We start from the raw sequence: 27685 nt of genomic DNA, 5'->3' as shown, positions 1-27685 counted from the left end.
TGAGATGGTAGCAATATAAGGCTAAATCACTATGGGATACTATGTTGTATGCAGGGCAGCCATCAGGGGGGGACAGGGGGGAGAGTTGTAGGAGGCCCTGAGGGTAAGGGGGGCCCAGCCACACCACACTTACTTGATTAGCCGGACCCCCCATCTTTCTGAGAGCTGCTGACTTCGGGAAGGCATGGACATTTAAGGGGCCCTGGCTACCAAGTATCTTATAATGTGGGGGGTGGGCCTGGCCACCAATTTTGGCCACCAATTTTTTTTTCTCATGTGGGGTCCTAGCCACCAATATTTTTCATGGGGGGCCCTGGCAACAAATTTTTTTTATGGGGGGGGCCCTGACCACCAATATCTTTTTATTAACATGTGCGAACCCTAGCCACCAATATTATTTTTGTTTTTTTACTGTGTGGTGGGGAGGGCGGACCTGTAGGTGGGGCTTGCGGTGGGCGTAGCCCAGGAAATGTTGTCGTATGGGGCCCTGCGATTTCTGATGGTGGTCCTGGTTGTATGCCTAGCTACCCCTCAAAGCCAATAGAATACATATACAGATAACTTAAAAAAACCATAGAACATTTGTAATGAATGTAAATTGCAAAGTTGCTTAGAATTATGTTTTCTTTTATGAAGCAGAATTTTTTTTGGGTTGAGCATTTTAAACTGCTTCTTTTGTTGTTACAAGTAGACCACATTTACAGAGATTTAATGGTAAAATAGGGTCTGTGGGATTATGGGAGGGTGTATAAGTATATAAGTGCTACATGAGCCAGAAATATTCTACGGGGATCCCACGTATGTGAATGGGAGTTACCAGATTTTGCATGGGCAGAGAAGAAATGCACTGTGCTCCTACTAAGCTTTTATCTTCATACTGCACTAAAGGAAGCAATATGGTAGCTCCCATTCATATATATATATAAATTCAAATATGCATAGAAGGAATATTGTGTGTACACTCTAAATGATAGTTTCGTACCATTTAAGGGAAACAATATGGTAGCTCACATACAGTATATTATGGGACCCCAGTATTAGAATTCATGACATTACATAAAAGCAGGTGAGCAGGTTCTGCTCGTAGAATCCATACATTTACATATACAGTATAAACTGTCTTATCCACACATTGCAGAATCTCAAAGATTGTCTTAGTATCCATAAATGTAACTACAACTGTGTGGTTTCCAAAGTCTGGCTTTGAATTGCATTGACGAATATATACAGGCGTGGACACTTAAACCATATAAGAGTTCACATAGTCCTTTGCACTGATGAATGATCATCCAAGGGGTTATTTTCTGCATACAGACTAAGCGATTGTCAGTAGAGTTCAGCATTTCATATAAACATATGGCCAAGTTTTGGCCTATTTATAGATTTCCATTCTATAAATTAAGGGAAGTGTTCCTGCTTGCATCAGTTGATCTCTTGTGCAGTTTTTTTTGCCCACGAGGTATCTTTCATTCGCACTCTTGCTTGTGAATGATCAGCTTATTCTTGGGATGTGTTGCTTTCTGTTGAAAGAGTTTTCTTCTTTCTTTTCATAGATTTGCTTGACCCTGGATAGGAAAGACAGTTTTTTTGCTATTAGGTTAGACTGATTCCTCACTGACCACCCCACAACATAGCTTAAAGGGATCCTGTCATTGGAAAACATGTTTTTTTCAAAACACATCAGTTAAAACGCTACTCCAGCAGAATTCTGCACTGAAATCCATTTCTCAAAAGAGCAAACAGATTTTTTTATATTCAATTTTGAAATTTGACATGGGGCTAGACATTTTGTCAATTTTCCAGCTGCCCCTGGTCATGTAACTTGTGCCTGCACTTTAGGAGAGAAATTCTTTCTGGCAGGCTGTTATTTCTCGTACTTGATGTAACTGAATCAGTCTCAGTGGGACTTGGCTTTAACTATTGAGTGTTGTTAGATCTGCCAGGGAGCTGTTGTCTTGTGTTAGGGAGCTGCTATCTGGTTACCTTTCCATTGTAGTTTTGTTAGGCTTCTGGGGGGGAGGTGATATCACTCCAACTTGCAGTACAGCAGTAAAGAGTGGCTGAAGTTTATCACAGCACAAGTCACATGACCGGGGGCAGATGGGAAACTGACAATATATCTAGCCCCATGTCAGATTTCAAAATTGAATATAAAAAATCTGTTTTCTCTTTTGAGAAATGGATTTCAGTGCAGAATTCTGCTGGAGCAGCACTATTAACTGATTCATTTTGAAAACATTTTTTTTCCCATGACAGTATCCCTTTAAAGACAAGCACCGAGATTGCTACCAAGCCTCAATTTTTGTTTCAGTTTGGCCAAACCCACAGTTCAAGTCTTATAAAGCTGCTGTCAGATCTTAGTGATCAACTGGAGCATTCAAATAATACCCCAAAATAATATTTAATATTGTATTTGAGACTTTAGCCTGTGCTATGGTGTCATTGTTGAGTTTTGTTCAGCTTTTTAGGGCACGTGAGGTGCACAACGCCATCCTTCCCTATAGGAATATTGGAATGCAGGTATTACTTTACATGTCACTACCTGCACCTTGATGCCCCTTCTTGGTCAATTTGTTTCTCCTATTAGTCTTGTCCATGCTGAAGCCATCCCGCTGACCCTCACTCAGTGCAAGGTGGGTGCTTTCTGTTTCAGCCTGTAAAAGGCAAGAATACGAGGTCAAAACATCTAACATTTTGCTTGCCATTCTGTTTGTAATGTAAATAAATGATGCATCTTTAAACACCAAGGATCTCTGAGCAAATGTTTAAAAAAGACATGTTTCAACAAAGTTTGCTATATTTATAAGAAGACTGACACCATCGCCTGTTAAAAGTTGGGGAGGATTAATATATTGATGCATGTGGAGACATGTGGGGTGTTCTTAAAGGAGTGGTCACCTTTAAAACTTTTAAATTAGTCTTCATTAATTACTTTTAAATAGTTTTTGCATTATTTGCCTTTTGACCCTTTCCAGTTTTCAAATGTGGGTCATTGACCCCATCTAAAAACAAATGCTTTGTAAGGCTACAATTGTATTGTTATTGCTACTTCTCATTACTTGTCTTTTTATTGAGGCCCTTTCCTATTCATATTCCAGTATCATATTCAAATCAATGCATGGTTACTAGGGTAATTTGGACCCTATCAACCAGATTGCTGAAGGTGCAAACTGGAGAGCTGCCAAATTAAACCACATATAATAAAACTTGAAAACCCATTGCAAATTGTCTCAGAATATCACTCTTTGCATCATACTAAAAGTTAACTCAAAGGCGAACAACCCCTTTAATAGGAGTCTACCATGCATGAAAAGTATATAATGATTATAATGATAGCCATGGTGCATATTTTAGTGGTTTACACAAATATCACCAGAACTCTAGTAATGTGCTGGTAACCGACTGACTGGGCATAATCAGTGGGCACAATTATTGCTACACTTTGTAACTGGGCCAGGCAAACTAGTGTCTTCATAAGAGAATGACAAACCTCACTGTCAGATGTTTCCATTTCATTCAAATACATTTGGGGCGACTGCTCATCTTTCACTGGGCCCTCCTCTTCTTCCATATCTGAGAAACCAGGGAACAGATGTCAGTTGTCTTTAGTTTTGCATTGTTAGTTTGATATTGAAGTTTATAGTTTTTAGTAACATAATACGTAGATTAGAGTCCTGCGCGGAACCAATTTGTTAATCCTGAACCCGACCCGCAAACCGGACCCGCAACCTGCATTCTTACCCGCTTGGACCCGTGACCCGACCCGCAAGTACCTTATCCGCAACCCGATCCTCTACCCACTGACCAACAAGAAACAGGAAGTGCTGTCATTGTGAACTGTAAGTGACATCATTAGAAGTAGGCGTGGGCAGAAAAAAGGAGTAAAACTCGCTATTGGAGTAAAACTCGCTGACCCACATCTGTACCCGCACCCGAAACTTCAACCCGCAGGTTACCCGCTGCAGGACTCTAACGTAGATAATAAAGTGAATAGACGAATTTTCAATTGATCATTTTATATTCAGACAAATTCTGCTATGGATAACTATGGATTCTGTTCATTCTTGCTTATAGACATTTCTCTGCTGCATATTTATGCTATTAAAGAGTTCACCTGGTTCCAGAGATCGTTCTCTTTTATGTCCCCTTGTTGATCTTTTGCCAGAGATTCCATCTTTTTCTTTGTCAAAGGAAGGAGAAGAATTCTGAAATAGCAGAACACATTCACCGTGAAAATCTTTGTTTACAATAGGTAAGCGTGTAGAAATGTTTTCTTTGGCATGTTATCCAGATGCTTCAAGCTATTTCAGGACCTGCATTACATGTGAATACAGTCTTTTGTAATGAATCTAAGGCTGATGGTGCACGGTTGTTTTCTCTGCTGGAGTATGCACTCCAGGGAAAAAAAAGCCAAATTGCTGTCTTCTGTATGCATGTACAGGGAGGCACAGCATCAGCCTATCAGCATACACACAAAGCAAATTTTGGTATGTGAAAATGCATACTTGCATAATGATTTGTTTGCAACAAAGTCCATCCCATGCCTGTCATTGCACAGATGATGGGAAAAGAAGCCCTCAACTGAAACAGTAGGCTGGGCTATTAAACAGTTTACAAGGGAAGGGCATGAATCCTTACAACATAAAGCAAATCTAAACTAGGGTTACCAGATCACTTGAAGATTCAAAGATGCATCTAGAAAATCCAAGAGGAGGGCAGCACTGATTGCAATATAATTTAAATCCAATCTGTGTAACCCTGCAACATGCATATATTAGACATGTCCCAGAATTCATAAGTGAGCTGTTAACCCTAATCTAAAAGCAAATAAAATACATTTTCTCTGAGTGCTCATCTGAGCAGTTTTGCAATTGCGAGTTATGTCAGTTTCTGAAAATGCATTTGATATTGGCAGTTCATACCAGCTCAACTGACAGTCAGTAACCTAAGGGTTAACTTAATAGAGAAAGCACATATAAAAGTGCACAGACCGTTCGGGTGACTGAAACTCTGTGCCTTAAAACAGCTGTTGAACCGAAACAACAGTCGTGTATGGCACCACCTGGGCAGAACCAATACCTTCCTACAACTTTCTTTCTTGTAATGTAATTTTGTTAATGTGCAACAGCGAGGTATGGCGGAAGAATAACTTCACACATCCATAATATTATCACATTCACTAACTAGTATGGGTTAGTAATTAAATCATTAAACTGATTATTTATCAAGCTGGAAGAGAACAATAAAAGAGAACATTCTTACCCTTTTTATGTCTTCCTGTGAGCAAATGTTTTCTTCCTCCACTAACCCATCGTCTTCTGAGCCCATTACATCAGTATTTATGGATTGACGACAGAAGTTATTTGTGAAAGTTGGGCTTGTGCAAAACCCTTCATGTGGCCCTCTCTGTTCACTTTTGCTGCCAGACCAGTAGCTTGGCTGCCCTCTTCTGGCATCAGATAAATCGAGGGGCTTATCTGGAGTAGGCTCTTCTTGTTCTCTCTTCTCAGGTTCTTCATACTTTGGATCTTTTTCCAATTCCTTCTCGTCAGTCTGGCTTTCATGTTGCTTGTTCTTCATGTGAGTGCTGAGCATATGGAGCAGTGACAACTCTCCTTCATCAGTGTCTCTTCGCTGAGAAGCTGGCACATCTGCTGGGGATTTTGGTGACCTCTGTCCTTGGTGTTGTCTGGTCAGAATGTAATTAAGCCTGTCTCTCTGGTCAGGGTGTATCCCCCTTCCTCTAAATCCACGGTCTCTCAGATACATCATAGCTCCATGGAGCTCGGCCATAACTACCCTTTCATCCCAGTCATCTTGGGAAACTTTCCTTGTGGCCTCTGTGTTTTGGCCTTTGGTTATAATATAGCGACCGTCTCCGACGGCTATGGGAGCATGTGGCCCAAGTCGCCTTTGTGCCAGATGTTGTCGCAGTAAACACATTTGTTCTTCTGGGATAACATGTTTTAGAGAGTCAAGTTGTGATGAAGCATTATTGGAATCCACCCCACTTCCCTTGGAATACCTGCAAATGCAATCCAGGGTGATTAAACAATAAAACTCTAAACAATGTTGCTGCAACTGCAAAAATGAATCTAAAGGTGAACTATAGTGGAGGTTTAATTTTCTGTTTTTACAGTAAAGTAGCATTGTGTGCTCATATCAAATAAGTAACCCACCAGCACACCCTGGCCTCTTAAACAAAGCTAGTGCACGGTATGAGAGAACGGCACCCTCCAAATTCAATTGAAAAAAGGAATTAAAGGCACACAAGACTCCATGTAACACTGTTACACTTCAATAAACATGCAGGGTTTACCCTGCTTGCATGGAACTGACATCAGGGGGGACAGTTTTCCCTCAGGTTTTTGTGTCTTAGGGGGCCCGGACATGTTTCACTTACTTGATTAGCCGCCCCACCCCCCTGCTGTCAGCATTCTGCAATCTTCGGAAAAGAGCACAGGAGCTCATGATTTGTCTCCTATTCAGATCTCTGAGTTCTCTGTACCCTCATTGATCGTTTAAGGATAAGTCCCGGTAAAGCTCTACAGGGATTGGCTAGGTGAAGTAGCATCTTCCCCTCTAGCCTATCCAATCCCAATGCAGTTTTACCGGGACTTAAACTTAAGCAACCAATGAGGGTACAGAGAACTGAATAGGAGAAAAAATATTTTACATTTTGGGGGGGCTCTGCCACCAATGTTTTTTTTTTATATATATTTTTTTAACTTAAAGGAGGGTCCTGGCCACCAGTGGATTTTTATAACTTGTGGGGCGGGGGCCCAGGCCATCAATTTATTTTCTACTTGCAGGGGGGACCCCTGATCACCAATGGCTTTTTATAACATGGGGGGGGCTGACCACTAATGGCTTTTTAGGGGGGTTTAATGTTTTAGCTCTGATGTCTGTGGGGTGGGAGAGATATAGGGTGGGGTTTGGGGGTGAGCGGGGATCAGGGGGCCCAGAAAATGTTGCCATACACGGCCCCGTGAGTTCTGAAGGCGGCCCTGGCATGGAGTCTTGTGTGCCGGTAAGTGCTTATTTCAAAGACATAAAATACTATTCATAAATTAAACTACAGTTCAGTGCAAGTATTTTTACAGAAAGTGTCATTGAGGATATTTGTGACAAACCAAATTCCATAGGGGAAGCATTTGTTTTAGGCACAATGGAATCCATGCTCAGTAATTAATATGGGTCTTGCTATCCGGAAACCTGTTATCCAGAAAGCTCTGAATTACAGAAAGACTCCCATAGACTCAATTTTATCGAAACAATCTAAATCTTTAAAAAAGATTAACTTTTTCTCTGTAATAATAAAACCGTGCCTTGTACAATCCTATTGGGTTTATTTATTATTTATATGATTTTCTAGCAGACTTAAGTTATGAAGATCCTAATTACAGAAAGAGCTGTTATCTGGAATACCCCAGGTCCCAAGCATTCTGGATAACAGGTCCCATACCTGTAAAAGGTTACTTATGGACATTAACAGACAATAAGGGAATTTGTAACGGCAAGTGCTGTGTGCAAAGTACAATTGCAGACACAAAGGGGGTTATTGATTAAACTCCGAATGCCAAAAACCTGAAAAATGTGTTTGTTTTTTTTACTACAAAAATGTGAATTTTTAGTGGAAAAAAAATATGCAAATTTATCATAATTTATTATACCGCGAGGATGGAAAAACTCCAAATCCATAAATCGGGCATTTCAGACCTGCCGAGGTTGCATATAAGTCAATGGGAGAAGTCCCGAAGATATCTGCAATAATCTTCGTGCAATAATAGTGAATGGACCAATTGTGAATTGTTGACTGATCTTAGGATTGATAATGCTGTCATTTGCCCCACTCACATTTCATTGCTTGAAGCCCGTTTATTAAGGGAGGACGGTATTCCATCACGGCCGCTCCTGAAACCCGGCCTCAGCACTGCAATTGTCCCATGTAGCTGATTGGAGATTTTCTGCTGGTTCAATGAGCTTAGGAAAATCTTCTGTGTCATGGGCATATGCTGCAATTATCAAGGTTATGGACAGAAATTAACCGTGTGCTACTTTTTTTTTTCTTTTTCCATATTAGATACCTTAGAATATATAATTTTCCACTAATTTCAACAGATGGGAATTCTAACTTACTGTCCACTGCTGATTGACCACCCATGTTCCACATTACTTTATTAATCTCCCTATATAATATATATGCTTTGGGGCTTTCTGCTGGTGCCACCCAAATACCCTCCTTCTGAGATATTCATTAAATATGTTGGTATGAAACATACGTTTTCCTGAAAGTGAGTCTCGGGGCCTAAGATCTGAGATGTCTTTCCTTCTGGAGATGGTTTGGCTGCCACAGAATATTTCTCTGAAAGACAAAAACAGCAATGTGGTTAGTATGACAGTTTTGTGATTCTGGCAAGTTCAGGGGAAAATACCTTTAGTAAACTTTTTAATTTTAAAATTATAGGTACATTATTACTTTAAATAAAAAACAAAGTCTTCTTTCCTGGTTCTTTATCAGGTTCCTATTTGGTCATGACAATCTTATTTTGATTGTAAACTTTACTCGGTAGGGAATCATCAAAGAATTTGGGGTGAATCACTGCATATATTTAGCAGCACGGCTAAAACATGCTAAATCTCACAAAAACAGCAGACCTTCTGAAGCCTGATAGTCAGGCATATGCTCCTCTGACTCTTCTTCTATACTTGTTTTCTCCACACTGTTTTTGTGAGTTAAGGAGGCCGAAAGTGTTTGTGGTGAGTCTTGTGCAGCTTTGATGTCTGGGGGAAAGGATCGGTGATGTTTGTTGCTACAGGAAAGAAATACAGAAATACCTTATCATTATGGCTATTAAAAAAAATACAAATAGCTAATTCACAATGGGGTAAAGTGTATGGCGCTGATTGTTGGCCATACTCAGGGTAAGGTCACACCTGGAGATTCGGGGAGATTTAGTTGCCTAGCGACTAATCTCCCCAAACTGCTCCCGCCTGCTAGAATGAGAAATCGACTGCGGCATGGCACTCACAGCGATTCGTTTTCCGAAGTTTCCTTGTGAGGCAACTAGGGATGCACCGAACCCAGGATTCTGTGCATCCCTAGTTCCAGGATCCAGAATCCTTCTGCCCAGCTGAACCGAATCCGAACCCTAATTTGCATATGCAAATTAGGGACAGGGAGGGAAATCATGGGACATTGTCAGAAAACAAGGAAGTAAAAAATGTTTCCCCTTCCCACCCCTAATTTGCAAATGCAAATTAGGGTTCGGTTCGGTATTCGGCCGAACCTTTCACAAAGGATTCGGGGGTTCGGCCGAATCCAAAATAGTGGATTCGGTGCATCCCTAGAGGCAACTTTGGACGACTTCGGAAAACGAAGCGCCGCGATTGCCATGCCGCAGGTGATTTTTCATTCTAGCAGGCTGAAGACAGAGGGAAGCAGTTCGGGGAGATTAGTTGTCCCAAAGAAGAGGCGATAAGTTGCCTGGTGACTAAATCCCCCCGAATCTCCAGGTGTGACCTTACCCTTATGCAACAGTGAGATGCATCCTATTCCTTTACAGATCAGTGCAAAGCCTTATATTATAAATAGTTTCTTCTTTCTTTTTATTTTTGCTTTCATTTACAATTGCAAAATTGTAAGCCACCGTAATGTAGTTACAGCTCCATACTGCTAAATCTGGCCATACAGCCTGGCAGTGTCTGCACTTTGCATTAAGGTTTAGCTAACAAAATGGCTCCATGAATTTAAAATAATATAATATGGTAATGTGGATTGTAATAAACCCAATCTCACCCTAAGACACTCACACTGGATAGGATGCAAGTTAAACAGAATTAGTTTGTTTATCCTTAAACCCTAAGAGAACAATGAAACTGAATCTGTTGAAAATGTACATTGTTGGGTCTCCAGTCAGGTATGTAAATAAAGAAGTAAAGCAAGCCTGAGATGGTGCCTAGGTAGGTGTCTGAGTGGTAAGTATGCAGCAAGTTAAAAAGTAGCGTCAGGTTGCCAAGGAAGTACTTCTCATGCTATTTCTCATTCTTTGTCTTTCCATAGTTAATACACAATAATAAATCATAGGAATGCAATTACTCCAAACATTGTAGCTTCTTCAGCTCTTCCAGAAGGGATCGGTTTTCTTCCTTTATACTTTTCATCCCATTGGCTGCAATGTAAAAGAGACTCTAGTCAGATAAATGGGAAGCCGAAGCTAGATAACTTTTTGTATAAGTAGGGGTTGCCTTTCATGTTCACGTTTTAAGTGCTATAGCGCATTAATGTAGTGCCATGGCTCACAAGATGTTGCTGCCCAATAGCCTGGACTGCTAACACCTGGAGGGCCACAGCCTCTAAAGCAACCTGGGATCTCAACCTCTGAGGGAGCAGGAGCACGGAAGGCCATGCCCCTTAGGTCATTTTAATTATTCATCTCTTTCATTATTAATAATGTTCTTTGCTTTTGCCAAGCATACAGACTGAAGGCAAAGATCTGTTCGACAATTAGAATTAGAATAAGAATAATATAGCGCTATGTGAATGCTGAGCATACTCACCGAGGACAGAGATTTGCTGCAGGCTGTGTAAGTGAGAATTTTCAAACTCCTGTTGTTTCTTTTTGGCCAGCTCCTGTGTCACTGTGCATCTGTCACACAAACCGGCCCTTAACCTACACAATTATAAAAACTTTATTTTTATTTACCACATCGACTTATACAGGAAGTATTACATGTTCTCAGGTGGTGACGGGCAGGGTCATAAAAATGAATTTTACAAATGTTGCAATTTCGAAATAAAATTGTAGATTTTCCACAAATGGTCGAAATAACTGTTTAGGTCATTTTTGCGTCATAAACGCTAAACAATTTTATTTCTGGGATATACTTTGCATTGAGACCAATTGTAAAATATACAGACAAAGGGAGTGTCATGTTTCTGGAGGCAAACATGAGCCCCAAAGATGTCACTTCAGTTATTGTCATCTCTTACCTGTTCTCCAGCACTTTAATGTTTTCATTAAGGACCTTGTGCTGTTCCCGCAGTAGGTGGTTCTTGGAAAACAGCTCCTCAATTCTTTGTGCATCACTAAAGAGCATTTCATTAGGACACATTAGTTATTCTGTTTAGGCTTTTCTGCAAGATTAAACTAGGCACACAACAAAACTTACTCACTTGTTCTCATTGACACCCATATGGGGCCTACTTTCTAGCATTTATAGTGGTTTCTGGAAGTGAATTCTAACAACAAATAATTTCTAGTGCATCGAAAAAGAAATGTGTATCCACTAAAAAAAAAAAGTGTGTGTGTATTTCATGTGATTGACATCAATTCACACACATACCATATATATTTCTAATAGTGCAATCTTGACCTACCAAGAGCACTAGGCAGCTCCCCAGTGGGGCCATCAATGGTGACTCCCATAAAAGTACAATAATAGAACTTCTTATTCATTAGACATCTAATATTGTAAGAGGGTTGTGCCACAGCCAAATAATCTGGATTGCAGCTCTAAATGAAAAAGCGTGTTCATTTGGTTTATAGTTATTTACATGTGAGTGCCAGAAGCTTTAGATAGCCATGAAAGCAGTTAAAACAGTCAATAGAATAAAATATGTGAGCTCTTCACGATGTTTCGATGTTTGTGGCGAATCTTCCAATGATGGATACTTTTCAACTACACCTTGTAGCAAGCCTTGGGCTAAACTGTACATCTTATTCTTCCTATGCCATCACCCCAATAATTAAATTTCAAAGTTCCCTTAAGGCTTCTTGAAACCAGGAAGTTAAAACTCCCACATAAAATCAAAACTGACAGCTGGGATATATAAATCAAGTCCAGTGACTTCTGTTGATAGTATATTCTTTGTTAGTCTTGTTGTTTTTCGTATGTAATTGGATCTGATCTCAAAAAGGCAGTAGGGCCTAGTTTGTAGCATGCATTGGGTCAAATTTCCCATGCAAGGGTTGAATTGACTGCATTGCAGGACACTCACTGGTCTCAGTGATAATTTAGCACAGGACTGTCCAACTGAAGGCCTACGGGCCGGATGTGGCCCTCCAAAAGAATTGTATGCACCTTCCACAGTCTGCTCATGGGCTCCATAGACTTCACTATATGACAATCATTTTAATTCAATCCTGCCTTCCAAAATGCTGTATAAAATATAATCTGCCCACTACATGTAATAAGTTGGACAGCACTGATTCAGCAGATCATTATAGTATAAGGCTAATGCCACACAGGGCTGAAAATCGGCCTGCTGAAATACACAGGACAAGAATTGGCCCCTATGCTGGCATTAGCCTCCTGTCCTACCTGGATCCATTTGGGGCATATTTATCAAAGAGTGAAGTTCACCCTTTGATAAATATGCCTTTCCAATTCCCATAAAAATTAATGGAGAGTGGTGTAATTTCGCACTAGCGGACAGGGTGATCTCTAACTTCACTCTTTGATAAATATACCCCATTGTGTCGACCTGGGTGCAGACACACAGTGGATTTCTGCGGCAAAACTATAAAGTTTGCATTACCACACCAAAATGTGCCATGTGCCTGCACCCACGCCAGTGCAGTGCTTCCGCGCAGGACAGGAGGCTATTGCAAGCGCAGCTGCTGATTCTTGGCTTGCGTATTACGGGCATATTACAGGCTAAATTTCAGCACCATCCATGTGGTATTAGCCTTAGTGACATTTGGTTATCCCTGAGGGGTAACTGTTTTTCTATTTGCAATATTTTCTTACATAGAAGTGGATGAACCCCTCGTTTTCCAAAGTCACCCGAAGTTTCAATTAATCTGCCTGTGTGCCCTGACCCTTTCTGAAGCAGCTCCAGGAGGGGGATCACCGACTTTGTAAACTGTTCTAAATGATACATTTCTTCCATCCTTGGCCCTGCTGAGCAGAATCCCTGAGTTTCATTAAAGGCAGCTGTTACAATTGACACAATAGTTGTTAATATTGCACAGATACGGCTAGGAAATCAACTTATGTAGCAAATTGTAACAGTTCATAGTCTGCATCTGGATCATTGAACTGCTGGACTGAAACACTACAGTCAGGAACATTAAACTTTAAACTTCAACTTTGGAAAAACTGTGAAAAATGAAACATGGAAAGCAATTGAAGAAAAAAGTCTTTATTTCTGGTGAACACTCTAAAAATAACTAAATTGAAAAAAGTGTTTTAAAGGTAAAGACCCATGTAACTGTAGCCTGACTCTTCTATTCTGCAAACACACTGAAATATGATTGCACTTTCTGCAGTCAGAGCAGTAGCGGTCAATTTCTGACTTCAGCTTTATGTTGGGTTGCCAGCTTTTTTGGAAAAAAAATACCGGCCTTCCTATTTATTTAACTTTTTCCCCTATTAATAACATTGGGATCAGCCATCATTTTTACCTGCCAGGCCAGTAAAATACCGGCCAAGTGGCACCCTAGCTGTATAGAGTGCCCTGATAGTAGGGTTGCCACGTGGCTGGTAAAAATGATGGCTGTTCCCAATGTTATTAATAGGAAAAAAAAGAAATATATAGGAAGGCCGGTATTTCCAGAAAAGGGGGCAACCCTACCTGATAGCAGGGTATGCTTCCAGAAGTTTAGAATGATGGGTGTTTACAATTGGGCAGAATGAAAAGAAGCTAGTGACACAATAAAAACCGGAACCAGGCGATTATTAGAATGGAGCATTTAAGTAATAACAATCCCATTGTGAAAATGCAGTAAACTAAACTCACCGGCACTTTTCCATTGTGAGCTCTGAAAGTTTTGCCTGCATACCTAAAACATATAACACAAAGCCAGAGTGTTAAAGGAATGCAAACAAGTTGCTAAATATTGTATTTGATTAGTTACATCTCCCAAGCCCAAGCCTAACTAGATGTGTCCAGTTAGAAAAGGGTTTATTATTATTTATTTATCTTTTTATTATCTTTATAAATGTTATAGCCACTGTTTTGTATGAGGAAGAGGCTAGTCATGTGACTCTTGTGTTTCTTGTTAGTCACGTGACTGCAATTACAATCTTCTCGGTTGCTCTCTTTACCATAATTAGCCAGGGGATGGGGGTTGGCTTCAAAAGAAAGAACTGGGGTTTTCCAATGTCATTAGTTTTGTTCGACCAATTAAAGCATAGTTAAATGAGCTTGATAATAAAGTAGCTCTTTATACTGTCTGTACTCACCTGAACTGTTTTACCTTGCTGATAGAGATCTACATAATTGCGGCCAACTTATATTACTGTCTCCATCTTAGCAAGTTTTGCTATTCTCTGCTCTTACTCACAATAGCAGCTCTGCAAGGCCCGACATTGCATTTCAAAATAATTATTTATACAGCCACATAACCTATTTTCTTACAGCTCAGGGATAAATTATATTAATTATCACAACAGTGATAGAAAGCCAGGAGTTATTTTGGCAGTAAAATGTATATGCAGTGGCAGGTACTTTACATTGATCAAAGTAAATATACAAATAATTTCACTAATTATAAATAAGATTAATTCTGTGTGTGTGGGCGGTGCAAGAACATAACTTAATTCAATCGCCAAAACTCAGCACATGCAATGAGTCTTTATCGCTGTTCCTACATGTCTGGATTCTACACTTCAACACATGAGAAGCTTTTTTTTTTCCTTACGCAACAATTTTCTTAGAATATCTATTTGCACGCAGAATTGAATCTTGTTTCTAATCCCATGTAACTAAAGGATCGTGATTTCTGAGTGACTTGAGGAGTCAGACATGTCTATTCAAGAGAGGCCTGTTTATACAAAGTGCAGGGAGCAAAGCTATTCAGGAACTCGGCCTCACCACCTTGATTTTCTTGTTTTACCAACACATCTCTATTTGCTGCTTTTCTTTCCCAGTAAATTTTTCTCATGGTTCTGAAACATGTCTAGTCCCGTCTTTTTTTCAGTGCAAACATGACAATTCGTACTCCATTTTATATTGTTGAGAGTCTGAAACAGGTCCGGACTGAGAATTAAAATAGGCCCTGGCATTTCAGGTACACAGAGGCCCAATTAGCCCACATAGAGGCCCAAACAGCCCCCCACCAGCCCACTAAATACTGACTTTCTATGGGACCTTATAGCAGCCCCTCTGGCATTTGCCAGAACCCACAGATTGCCAGTCCGGGCCTGGTCTGAAAGAATTTAATGTTTCCTGATCTGTTGGCCAGAGGGATAAACACAGTAGAGCCATGCAAGGGACTAGATCAGTTGTACTCTACCATTTTAAAATATAACATAGTAACATAGTAAGTTAGGTTGAAAAAAGACACACGTACATCAAGTTCAACATTTTAAGTCTGTATATAACCTGCCTAACTGCTAGTTGATTCAGAGGGAGGCAAAAAACCCAATTTGAAGGCAATAAGAATTTTATCAATTACATACACGTTAAAAACTGCAGTTTAAAAACAATGCAGGCTGGGCATTCCTGAGAATTCTGTATTTATTATATAATTATTTGGCTTCACAAGAAAGTCAGGCTTAATTGTCAGTCCTGTTCTGCTAAACTTTGTTTTAAAAATAATCTATGTTACCACTACCTGTAGCAGCATATTGTTACGTTAGTAAAATAAATGTTTACATGTCCAATATAGATGTTCTACCTTTACAGTGTTGGTAAGCAAACTAATTCTAACTCACCGAGCACCTCCTTGTCATGAATCTCTTTTAGTCTCTGCAATGCCTCAGCAAAACTCTCATTTGCCATGTTGGTTTTAGATGTGGCTGCTTCTTTTTTTCTGCTCCGCACTACAGCGTTTGAGTTCTTGACCTGTATAAGGAAAGAAATATTATACATCAGTATGTATTTAAATAGGAATGCCACTGACAAGGCACTTTTGTGTGTATATATATATATATATATATATATATATAGATAATGCAAGGATCAGCACACTCGTTTGTAGAAAAGCAAAGTGTATTTTATTTCAACACAGCATTGTGAAATAAAATACACTTTGCTTTTCTACAAACGAGTGTGCTGATCCTTGCATTATCTGTATCATTAATTTGATCCTGCACCTCAAACTCATACAAGTATCGAGTGCTGATACCCACAGGACGCATATATATATATATATATATATATATATATATATATATATATATATATATATATATATATATATATATATATATATATATATATATAAATAAATCCGAGAAGCATGAGTGCACACTGGGATTTGATAAAAATATAATTTTATTAGGTTACATTAAAACTGATCAACGTTTCGGTCCGAACCTAGGACCTTAAAAGGTCCTAGGTTCGGACCGAAACGTTGATCAGTTTTAATGTAACCTAATAAAATTATATTTTATCAAATCCCAGTGTGCACTCATGCTTCTCGGATTTATATACAAATGTCTATATGAGTAGCACCTGGGTGCCTTTCTGGAGTTCAGTGGAGTGCGGATCACGAAGGACTTATATATATATATATATATATATATATATATATATATATATATATATATATATATATATATATATATATATATATATTTGTTTTTATTGCTTCTTAATTAGACAAGCCAACATTTTGCTTCACAATATGGCAGCTAGACAAGTACCAGGCCCTGGCCTATTTACAAACATATGAAACAAGCTTAATGAATTTTTCGTACTGAAAAGTGCCAATGGGCTGTAGGTGTTAAAGCACAGACCACAGCTAGGAAAGCTACATTTAATGGCAGATTAGAGAGATTATGTTAAATCTATGTTTAGGGGACTGGATTTACCAGTTTAGGTACTACATCTCAAGCTCAAATGCTATAGCAGCAGGCTTATTTTCCAGCAGCAGTAGGTTTGGCTTGTTATGGTTAATTTAAGATAAAGGTCAAGGAAAGCCATTTATAGTGGGGTGGTGCCAATATGATAGTCTCCCCAGTCCCCACAGTAACACCAACTGCTAAATTTTTTCCAGTACCACTATTCTTTTTTAGGATAACGCACCAGCCCAGGGCAGTTGTTAATTGAAATGACACCATTCATTAAAGGTACCTGAGTGCAACAATTCACATAGTTGTTCTTGACCCTGGGTATCTGTCTGTCTCCTATTCCGAATTTTTTTGAAGTGTGTCTCTTATCACAGGGAAACCATACAGCTATGGCCATCTCTATGGTGGCAGTAGCTCCAGGGTTTCAACATCAAGCAGTGGACTAGCACCTAAAGAATTAGGCACAGGCATATTATTAAATGGGTGGTTCACCTTTACATTAACGTTTAATATGTTATAGAATGGACATTATTTTTTTCTTTTTCTGACACTTTTCAGCTTTCAAATGGGTGTCACTGACCCCATCTAAAAACAAATGCCTTGTAAGGCTACAAATGTATTGTTTTGTATTGTAATACAATGTAATGTATTGTTTCATTACGCATCTTGCTATTCAGGCCCTTTCCTATTCATATTCCTTATTGTACTTGCGGCGGTCAAAAATGACACTGTATATCTTGTGCATAATATTGCGAGTTGCCTTTTTTTTTTTTATTTAGTTTCTTAAAATGTTTGGTACTACAGTAGCATTTTAAGTGCCAGCATATATTATATATGTACTGTAAGTGTACAGGCTGGTTCTTTTTTTATAATGAAATAAGGTGGAGTACTGTACATCACAAGTGAAACCGTTTGCATGATAGTTATTGAATGCACTGGCTGCATTGTAAGATCTTGTGACCTCTTTCTGAGTTGCTAGTCTGGTTGGACTTGTAAGCCAGAACGGTTCACGCCACCTCAGCTTTAAAGAGACAGCTTTACAACAATAGAACGACTAAGGCAGTGCACTCCAGCTGATAACATAGAAACTGCTTGTTAAATTGCAAAAGCTGTGCAGAGGTTCTGCTTTGGTATTCTGTGTTTGATTACATTTCCCACTATGTGGCAAGGCCAGATATGGGGTTTTTGCGGCGTTTTTACATTGCGTTTCTAAAAAAGAACAGCCAGGCCTAAATACGCATAAACTGCACTACCACTGAAACTAATGGAAAACACACTATGGCAATTCACACAAGCTGAAATCCGCCACAGGACGCCAGTATTTGCGGTTTTTAGCAGAAACGCCAATATGTCAAGAAACTACCAAATCAATAGACTCTATTGGATCTGCACGTTTGAAACCACACTTTGCGTAAATACGCAGAGTATTTTAAATATGGTGTCCAAATTCTCAATGAGAACAATGAAAACAATGAGAAGTTGGATGTTGGGAAAAGAATCCTACGTGCTGAAAAACACATGTTGATGGTCGCATGTGGTTTCAGTGGCGTATTTACGCCTCGCTGTTCTTTTTTTAAAAACGCCACGTAAAAACGCAGCAAAAACGCCACGTCTGGCCTTGTCCTTACAGGGACATCCAGATCTGCTAGCAGTTGCATATTTCTCCCTGTGCTTGTGCCAGTTCTGTAGAGGTCATTGTAGTAGGCTGATAGGCTCCTGATAAAACCTGGCCTAGTGAGTTTATGCATGGAGGGAGGTTAGATTGTAAGCTTTTTTGGTTCAAGCTGTGATGTCGGCAAAAAATAGTAATTTGTAGTAAGGTAAAATAGTGTTGGGGAATGTAACTGTGGTGGGGGGGGGTGTAGTGTGCATTATTATAATTAATTATTATTATAATAAGATATATAGTGCCACAGCACTGTACATTAGGTAGCTTTATACATCCATCATACAGATTAGAAATGTTTATAATCTAAAGGCATAATAAAGCAAGATGGTGCTAAGGGGACTGTAGTTTTAGTACAGGAATGCGATCCATTATCCGCAAACCTGTTATCCAGAAAGATCCGAATTATGGGGAAGGCCATCTCCTGTAGACATCTCCTGTAGACATTTTAATCAGATAATTGAAATTTTGGAAAGTGATTACCTTTTTCTCTGTAATAATGAAACAATAAATTGTACTTAATCCCAACTAACATAATTAATTCTTGTTGGAGGTAAATCAATTCTGCTGGGTTTAATTAATGTTTAATGATTTTTAGCAGATTTATGTTATGGAAATCCAAATTATGGAAAGATCCCTAATCCCGGAAACAACAGGTCCCAAGCATTTTTGGATAACAGATCCCATTCTTGTGTATTAAGGAAAGATGGGGTCATGTGACAGGTTTGTTACTGTGAAATAGAGTGTAAAGTAAGGTGAGCTTGTGTCAGAGTTAGGAATTGTAGCTTTGGTATAATGTTTATAGTAAGGTAAAACATTTTTGGGGGAAAGGGCTGTGACTGTTAGATTATCACCTTCAAGTAACTTAAATAAAGGTGTGTTATTCATTTTAAAGTAGTACTTGGCTCACAAAGCTGATTCCTGACCATAATTGGAGTCTCTTCAAAAAAAGACATGGGCCTGCAATTGTGGGATAGTGTGCACAGTAAGTCAAGGCTGGATCAGGTCTTTCTAGGTATTGCTTCCAGTTATAACAAAAACCATCCACACCTGCAATGACGAGGTTATGTCCTGAAACCTCTCCGTATATATTTTTAACTCCCATCCTACAGTATAGCATAACATGCATATTTTTACAAATCTGAGCCACTTTACTTGTTTGTGATGTTTTTTTAAACACAATAAATATCACAAACTGACAGCAGCCGTCTCACCAGAAAGGCTGGTTTGAGAGTTAACTGAGCTGTATCCCCAACCACGTGACACTGGACCAGCTTAATTCCCTGTTCCATAACTGACCTATTTAATTTGCCAACGGGATTCTTTGGTATCAGAAAATGTCAAATATATAGGGAATAGTATTCCCCCTTTTGTTAAAAAATAGAGATATTATAAGTTACTTAGACAAGGCGACTTCTAATATCCTCATATTTCAGAATAGTGTGTCCATTATTTGTGATAATACTCAATTTTCAGTGAGTCATGTGACACAAATTACATCACTAAGCACTCAATATAACCAATGACATCACTAAGCACCATTTATAAGGATATAAGTTAAAGGATATTCATGGCTTTTGTGTGTGATATGCATATAATACACAAAAGCCCCAAAAATCTTGTAAATTATATCCTTATAGTCCCCAACAACCGTGCCTAACCTCATTAATACTCTTCTGGTTGAATCAAAACAACAGCAATTTTCTAACATCTAGGGAGAACCTTCCAAAAAGAGTAGCAGCAAACAGCAGTGCAACTTCATATGAATCCCCTTTGTTTTGGAATGAGATGTTAGGGTGCAGGTGTTCCCAGGGTCGGACTGGAGCCTTGGGGGGCCCACCAGGGCTACAAACGACCTGCCCTCAATGCAGTCCTCAGGGGCCCCCTCCCGACCTCCGATTCCTGAACACAGCGTGTTCCGCAAACACTGCGGGCTGATTTATTTATTTATGGGGGAGCCGGGAGGAGCTGGTCTGGGCTGGTGGGGGCCCACCGGGTTTTTTCCCAGTGTCCCGCCGGCCCAGTCTGACACTGGGGGGCATATTTATCAATGGTTGAAAATACTTCGAAATTCGTATTCAAAAAGACCAACCGAAGTGAAGTCGAAGGGTTTTTTTGGGCCAAAGAGGGCAGTTTTCTAATCATACGAACGAAGGAATAGCGCATTCGATCGAATTCGGTTCGAAGTTTTTCCCCCCAAAAAAGTCCACCAATTGACTCCAAATAGGTTCTAGGGGGTCCCCCATAGGATAAAACAGCCCTTCGGCAGGTTTTAGATGGCAAATGGTCGAAGTTTTAAAGTACATGATAAATTTCGAAATTATTTTTCAAATTCGAAGTACACAAAAAATAGCTCAAAATTCGACGTTTTTAACTTCGATAATTCACCTCGACCTAAATCTGCCCCTGGGTGTCCCAATAACTTTGACTGAGTTGCTGAAGCTTAAATGTATCAAATGGAAGTGATTCCATATTCTTTAAACATATCTCTTTGTCTTTGCCTATAGCTGCTTGTATGTCTGTCAATCTTTTGACGTTAAGCTGTATAATGTGACGTTTATTTTTGTGACGCTGTTTCTTTAAAGCACTGGTGACCGATTCCTTCCCAGAGTACCCCCAGCACTGATTTCCTCCATTCGTCCGCCGCAAACACAAACTGGTTTTCCAGTATACAAAATAGTGTTGCATCAGTGCTGTTGTATATACAAGCAGTTCAGGTTTAATTAAAAGAATGCTTGCTCTTCCAGTACCGGGGTGTGACCTGGCCACAACAATGCATGCAGAATTCAAGTGGCTTTTAAAGGCATTTTTATACAGTGCCTGCGCGTTGTTAAAAAACGATCTTTTTCTTTTAACTGTGGGACACTACATATAGGGCTAGTTGATTTTGCAGAGGCTCTGTGTTTTGCACAATAAAGTGAATGCTCTGTTGCCCCCAGATTAGCCTATGTACCAGCCATTTACAGAACTTAAATTGTAGGTATACAGTTCCATCAACAACCGAGACAGTAGATCCTAACCCTGCCCTGAGGCTCTTGGATCCATACAAGTTTATAGGATATCCTCACAGGAGGATACATGGATGTGTCAGTTTGACTCACTACTTTTTGAGTCCTCCTGCAAAGCTCTGTTCTGTGGTTGCATGCGGGGGCGTAACTACAGAGGAAGCAGTCCCTGCAGCTGCAGGGGGGCCCAGAAGTGTAGGGGACCCCTCAAGGCCCTAATTAATGAGCAGTTTCAAAATATTGTAATAGGTAAACTTACCAATGTTTTGGGCCCTAAAATGAATTTGCTGTAACATATAATTACTAGTGATAAGTTAATCTGTTTTGCTTTGCCGAAAAATTTGCGAGACTGCAAAAAAGTTGTGAAACTGCAAAAATTTCAAGTCAATGGCCGTTTTTTACGCGTGTGAAGGTTCGCTCCAAAATGCATGCAAGTCAATGGTCGTTTTTTTCTTATGGCGACTTTTTTTGTCCTAATGCATTAACGTCAATGGGTGTTTTTTCATATGGCGACTTTTTTTGTCCTAATGCATTAATGCATTTTTGCCACTGGGAAACACCAGTACTTGAGCTGAAAGGGGGTTCCAAGAGAAAAGGAGGCAATAGGGGCTTATTTTTTTTTTTGTCCTCTCTAGTTTCAGATTTAAACGGCTAAGTGATACCTTAGCAACCCTAGCAACCAGCAGTGACTAGCAGGGTGGAGCAGCTGGAAGAGCAGTTTCTAACTGTATCAGAATGTTGGCGTCACCGTAAAACCTAATTCTGAAATTAACTTAGCCTTTAAATACCAAATGCTCTTCCACATTGTAACCCAGAGACGTTAATAAGGGACATTGCACCTGCTCAGCACAAAGGCTTCTCTTATGAATAAGACAAGAGCCCTGCATTCTTGTGTGGAAACAGTGAAGCTGGTTATGCAGTGCTGCGTGGCTAGGCAACTTTAGAGCACTTCACATCTTGCCGGTTCAGTCATACTGGTTCATTAACCCTTGCTGCTGTCCTTCAGGATCAACAGTATCCTCCTACAGAAGAAATCCAAGATTTGTTTGTCTTTCCCCAGGGGTCATTTGTTCAGTTCATGCCCCATTTAACCGTTGGCCCAATGTTTTTTGGATGAAATATTCAACTGACTTTTTTTTCCTTTTTTTTTCTTTGCTCTGCAACTAAGTTTAGCCGGGTTGTACCCTGCCACGTCTCTTTTTGGGACAGAATGGTATTAGGGTGGCCATACACGTCTCTTTTTGGGTCAGAATGGTATTAAGGTACACAAGGTTGCCAAACGAGCAGATCTAAACCTGATATGCCCACTAACGGCTGGGCGATATCGTATGAATCCGAATGTTCGGCCCTGGGGCCGAATGATCAGATTACGATGCTAAGAATGGGCTCCAACTGGTCGCAGGACCGCATCAACTATCGGTCTAAAGGACCGATATCGGCAGCTTTAATCTGCCCGTGTATGGCCATCTTTAGTCATATATTATGAACTACAGCTTCCAGTATTTTCACCGTTTTTGTGTTTTGCCTTCCCTGATTCAGTTATACCGTTTGATTCAAACCAATAAAACGAAAAGTAAGTGGGTGGGAACTATGTTTGATATGTGTTTTTCATATCACGGCCATGGAAGTCCTTGAAGACCATCTATTGGGTAACGAACTAGTATTAAAAAAAAAATGAAACCCATAATTGAGAAGAATGGTCCCGCTGATGGTTTTATGGTAATGGTTGCTGTGTGAAACTTTATTCTGAGACTTGGGTCTAGTTTTCGGCTCTAGTATGGGCAAACGTTGAGAAAAGCCCAAAACACATATCAACAGTTGCTGGGTATTGTCAATGTATACATTAGTAATGTCCAGCAAGTAGTTGTCCTGCTGTTGTTGATCTGCAGCCTCTGACAACCTAAATACTGTCTGAAGCATGTGTATTAGGGTTGATAGTTGCAGTTTGGACATCTGAGTTTTTTGTACCCTCTGGAGTGCTTAGGAAACTGATGCCTGTGGTGTTTGAGAGCAGATTTATGTGCGTTATATTATCCTGGATATTATGCAAGTATTGGAGTGGTAAATATACAAAGCAAATAGTTAGCAAATTTTGACTCTGGTCCAAGCCAATCTGCTATGGAACTGCACTGATGAGATTAGAATATTATACCTTTGTAAGTGTTTGTGTAACATTTGACTCTGTATTTAAGCTAATTTTTAGGAATAATCTACCGTGTTATTGCTGTGTTAAGGGAACGCTCACCTAAAGATACATTTACTCTGATGTTGACAAGTATTTAAGACAATTTTTCATCATCAAGGGTTTATGTGTGTTTTTTTTCATCAACATTATTACAGGTATATATTTTGTACTGCCGCTTTCTTGTTTAGCACGCGCAATGCTATCTGCCAACTGGGCTGCCCATTCCATAACAGTTGGACTTGCAACACTCCATCTTTTATATAATTATTGTTATCACCAATATATATATATGACTCAAACAGATTACATTATGTTCATTTGTCTCAATACAAATTTATAAGCATGGAAAGTCCGAGTATATCCCTCTGAGTTTCATATTTAATTTAGTTTCACTGTGTCTATCTTTCCCTTCATTTAAATGGTTTCATTTCTGATTTTTTCACAGTTAATGGCCTTCACTTATACTTCTTACATATTATATTAGTTGATAGAGTGATTCTCCAAGACAGTACAGTATGAGGGTATAGCTTATTGTGTGCCCAGAACATTCCTTTTCTGTATATTTGTATTTATATATATGGGAAGGAGGTGTCATATTGTTTCCCTTAGACAGTACATTATAAGGGTATAGCTAATTGTGTGCCCAGAACATTCCTTCTCTGTATATTTGTATTTATACATACGGGTACCATGAGGTGCCATATTGTTTCCTTTAGACAGTACAGTATGAGGGTATAGCTTATTGTGTGCCCAGAACAATCCTTCTCTTTATATTTCTATTTTTACATATGGGAAAGAGGTGCCATATTGTTTCCCTTAGACAGTACATTATAAGGGTATAGCTTATTGTGTGCCCAGAACATTCCTTCTCTTTTTATTTGTATTTATACATATGGGTAGGAGGTGATTTATTATTTTATCTTAGACAGTACAGTCTGAGGGTACATCTTATTGCGTGCCTGGAACATTTTGTGTGTATATTTGAATTTATACATATGAGTGAGAGCTGCCATATTGTTTAACTTACACAGTACAGTGTGATGGTGTAGATGGGTATTCCTGGTCCCATTGGTATCCAGAAGCATTGTGGCTGGAAGCCAGTTTGGTCTTGGTGTCAAGTGCACATTCTCCTGGACAGCAATAACCAACAGAGAACCAGGCAGTAATAGTGGCTAAACATGATATGGACATGGATGTTATCAGGAGTTTCCTTTTAGTGATTGGGGAGGGGTGCCTGTGCAGTGACACAGTCGTCTGTAATTGGGTTTAGTTCTCCTTTAATTAATTTGTACTTTGATTGTAAACTCTTCAGGGTAGTATTTTTCCTCTCTGTATGTCTGGTACCAGACATTTGCGGGCTAGGAGGGGGTCAAACCTGACCCTTACCCCTAAACTAACAATGGAGGTTTAACCGTATTTTAAAAGTTCCAACATATTCTGCAGTGGTAAGATAGAGATTTCAGATGTTTGCTGGTTTGCTACCTGGGTAGCCCTGGAACTATAGCAGGGTGACTGTTACCCCAATGTTTCTATATATCTGTAACCTTGTTATGAGCTAAGGGGGCCCAGCCTGAAGAAGGCCAGTTAGGATGAGATTTGGGTTGAGTGATTATTTGTGCCCTGGGTACCCCTGGAACTATAATAGGGTGACTGTTACCCCAATGTTTCTATATATCTGTAACCTTGTTATGAGCTAAGGGGGCCCAGCCTGATGGCCATTTAGGGTGAGATTTGGGGTGAGTGCTTATTTGTGCCCTGGGTACCCCTGGAATTATAGCAGAGTGATTATTAGCCGAGTGTTTCTATATATCTGTAAGCCTTTTATGAGCTAAGGGGGCCTAGCCTTTAGGTGATTTAGGGTGAGATTTGATGTGAGGGGTTATCTATAGTCTGGGTACCCCTGGAATTATAGTAGCATGACTGTTACCCCATTGTTTCTATATTCATTCTCTTAAATGCTAGCATTATCATAACAGCTATAAATAGAAAAAAAATCACATAAAAATCCAGTTTCTGCTCCGCATGGAATCAACAAAGCATTAATAACAAAGATATGTAATATGGTGTTTGTACTTTAGGTGTTAATGGTGCTATATAAAGAAAAAAACAAAGATATAGGTAACAGCCCTGCATGTAAAGCAGGTAAATGTCAGTCTAATGACTGGTAGCAGAATCTCCTCGTGCTCTCTGCACATTTCACTATAGGTTAGTCCTTTACCCAGCACCTAAACCCAGCGCTACTTACATTTCCCTTGCATTCAGCTTCTCTGTATCCAGCTTGACAATTCGGAATCCTGCTTCGAAATGGAGATAACTGCCAACAATCCCAACTGCACAGACATCAACGAGTAAATACCAAATTGCCTTCTTTCCCCTTTCTTTTTTTTTTTCTTCTTTCTTTTTCGCCAAACCTGTTGCGCGGGTTTAAGTTCCTTCATCCCTGCAGCAGGAACGAGGCAAACCATATTCAGAGTGGTTAAACAGGTTCTGCTGTTTCTCAACAAAGTGGCAGAACGAGTATAGTGCCGGCTCACATAGAGATACGATTGTGTAAATGTAGTGGGGCTGCCAGGTACAGTCTTACAAGAGCAAAACTTACAGATCCATGTATACATGTAACACACAGCTACCTCTGCTGGGAGGCCTTTTCCATGAACAAATGGATCTTGGCTCAATTTCAGTTTGGGGTTAGTTTGGGAACCCTGTATATTTTTTCTAACTAGATATTGTTAGGGTCTACAACATCTTCTCTTTTGCAGTAGTCTATCTTCTGCTATTAAAATATAGTTTATGATATACCCCCAGAAGATTTAATCTCTGTATTTTGTATCAATGGCTCGTATTGTTTCCCTCATATTGTAGAATCTTGTCTACTTTATTTTGTGGTCACAATATCCCTTTACTGCATTTATACATATAGAAGAAACTACTGGTTTGTGACCAAATTTCAAAGCAAACAAGAGCAAAAGTACCAGCTATTTGGATCACTAGGGGCGCTGTTCACAAGCTCTCTATGGGGAAACTATCAGCAGAGGTAATTTAATTTGCTGCCCTTATATGAAAATAACAAATAAATAACAAACAAATACAAAGGTATTGTGGCAGTGATGCTTATATTGGCTAACAATAAAAATACATTGCAAGCTTTCGTAGCACCGAGGCCTCTTCAGAGATTCCGGGAGATTTAGCGGCCCGGCAACTAATTGCCTATTGTTTGGGGCGATTAATCTCCCCAAACTGCTTCCCTCTGTCTTCCTGCTACAATTAAAAAATGTCTGCGGCATGGCACTCGCGGTGCTTCTTTTTCCTGAGTCACCCAACGTTTTCTCGTGAGGGTGACTTCGGAGAACAAAGCGCCGCGAGTGCAATGCCGCAGGCGTTTTTCATTGTAACAGGCGGAAGACACGGGGAAGCAGTTTGGGGGGAGATTAGTGTGTCCTTACCCTTATAGTCTAATAAGTAATACAATGTAGCAGGAGCTGTCCATTTGTATAAATACAAAAACACAGAAAAGGAATTCTCTGTTCTTAAAAGACACACATACAGCACAGCAGAGCAAGGAAAGGTTCATGGGCACCTCCCTCAGAGTTAGGCTGGAAGAGGAGCATATAGAAGATTTAGGAGGCATGAAATAAAAGGTGCAATGTTTGCTATAGGTCTAGTCCCCTATAGGTTGCTATGGGTTAATAGATCTCGGCATACATTTGCCCAATATAGACTAGTGCCACACAACAAGTCAGGAAGCTGAACTTAAAGGGCATAAAATATTATCCCCAACCAAAGGTGCGGCCTAATAGTGCCCACACTCCAGTTGGGGGTAACAGTAGCTTTTTTTAAAAAAGAGCTAGGACACTCGCACCAGAAGCTCCCCATGCAGGTGACCATGTTGGTCAAAGAGCATGCGCTTAACTCGATTATGACGTCATGTGCATGATGCACATAATAAGCAAGTTGCAGCATTTAAAATTAAAAAAAAAAAAAAAAAACCTGTTACCCCCATCTGGAGTACACCCTCTATTAACCCACACCTTTGGTTTTGGTTATAATATTTTTTTTGGCAACAGGTGCCCTTTAAGGTTCACTGGA

The 27685-nt window shown here is 39.7% G+C and overlaps 1 protein-coding gene across 3 annotated transcripts; it reads right to left on the bottom strand.

The window, feature by feature from the left end:
• Positions 1 to 386: 386 nt before the first annotated feature.
• On the bottom strand, positions 387 to 25994 carry rbbp8nl.L (RBBP8 N-terminal like L homeolog). Of its 3 annotated transcripts, none has more exons than XM_018234966.2 (15): positions 25845 to 25989; positions 24627 to 24729; positions 15664 to 15793; positions 13745 to 13787; positions 10994 to 11089; positions 10561 to 10673; positions 10100 to 10172; positions 8659 to 8813; positions 8283 to 8365; positions 7858 to 8015; positions 5263 to 6025; positions 4115 to 4205; positions 3491 to 3573; positions 2543 to 2654; positions 387 to 1565 (listed from the first exon to the last, which is right to left on the bottom strand). In XM_018234966.2, the coding sequence occupies exons 2-15, from the start codon at positions 24666 to 24668 to the stop codon at positions 1498 to 1500; spliced, it is 2010 nt and encodes a 669-aa protein (XP_018090455.1). In that variant the 5' UTR covers positions 24669 to 24729; positions 25845 to 25989; the 3' UTR covers positions 387 to 1497. The 3 variants fall into 3 exon arrangements, with proteins under 3 accessions (XP_018090455.1, XP_018090456.1, XP_018090457.1); XM_018234967.2 differs by having other exon boundaries at positions 2549 to 2654; XM_018234968.2 differs by lacking the exon at positions 24627 to 24729 and having other exon boundaries at positions 25845 to 25994.
• Between the last annotated feature and the right edge of the window lie 1691 nt (positions 25995 to 27685).

The sequence above is a fragment of the Xenopus laevis genome, chromosome 9_10L, assembly GCF_017654675.1.
Source record: "Xenopus laevis strain J_2021 chromosome 9_10L, Xenopus_laevis_v10.1, whole genome shotgun sequence".
Classification (NCBI taxonomy): domain Eukaryota; kingdom Metazoa; phylum Chordata; class Amphibia; order Anura; family Pipidae; genus Xenopus; species Xenopus laevis.
Note: the sequence above shows the minus strand (reverse complement) of the source record. Positions and strands in the feature narration are given on the sequence as shown.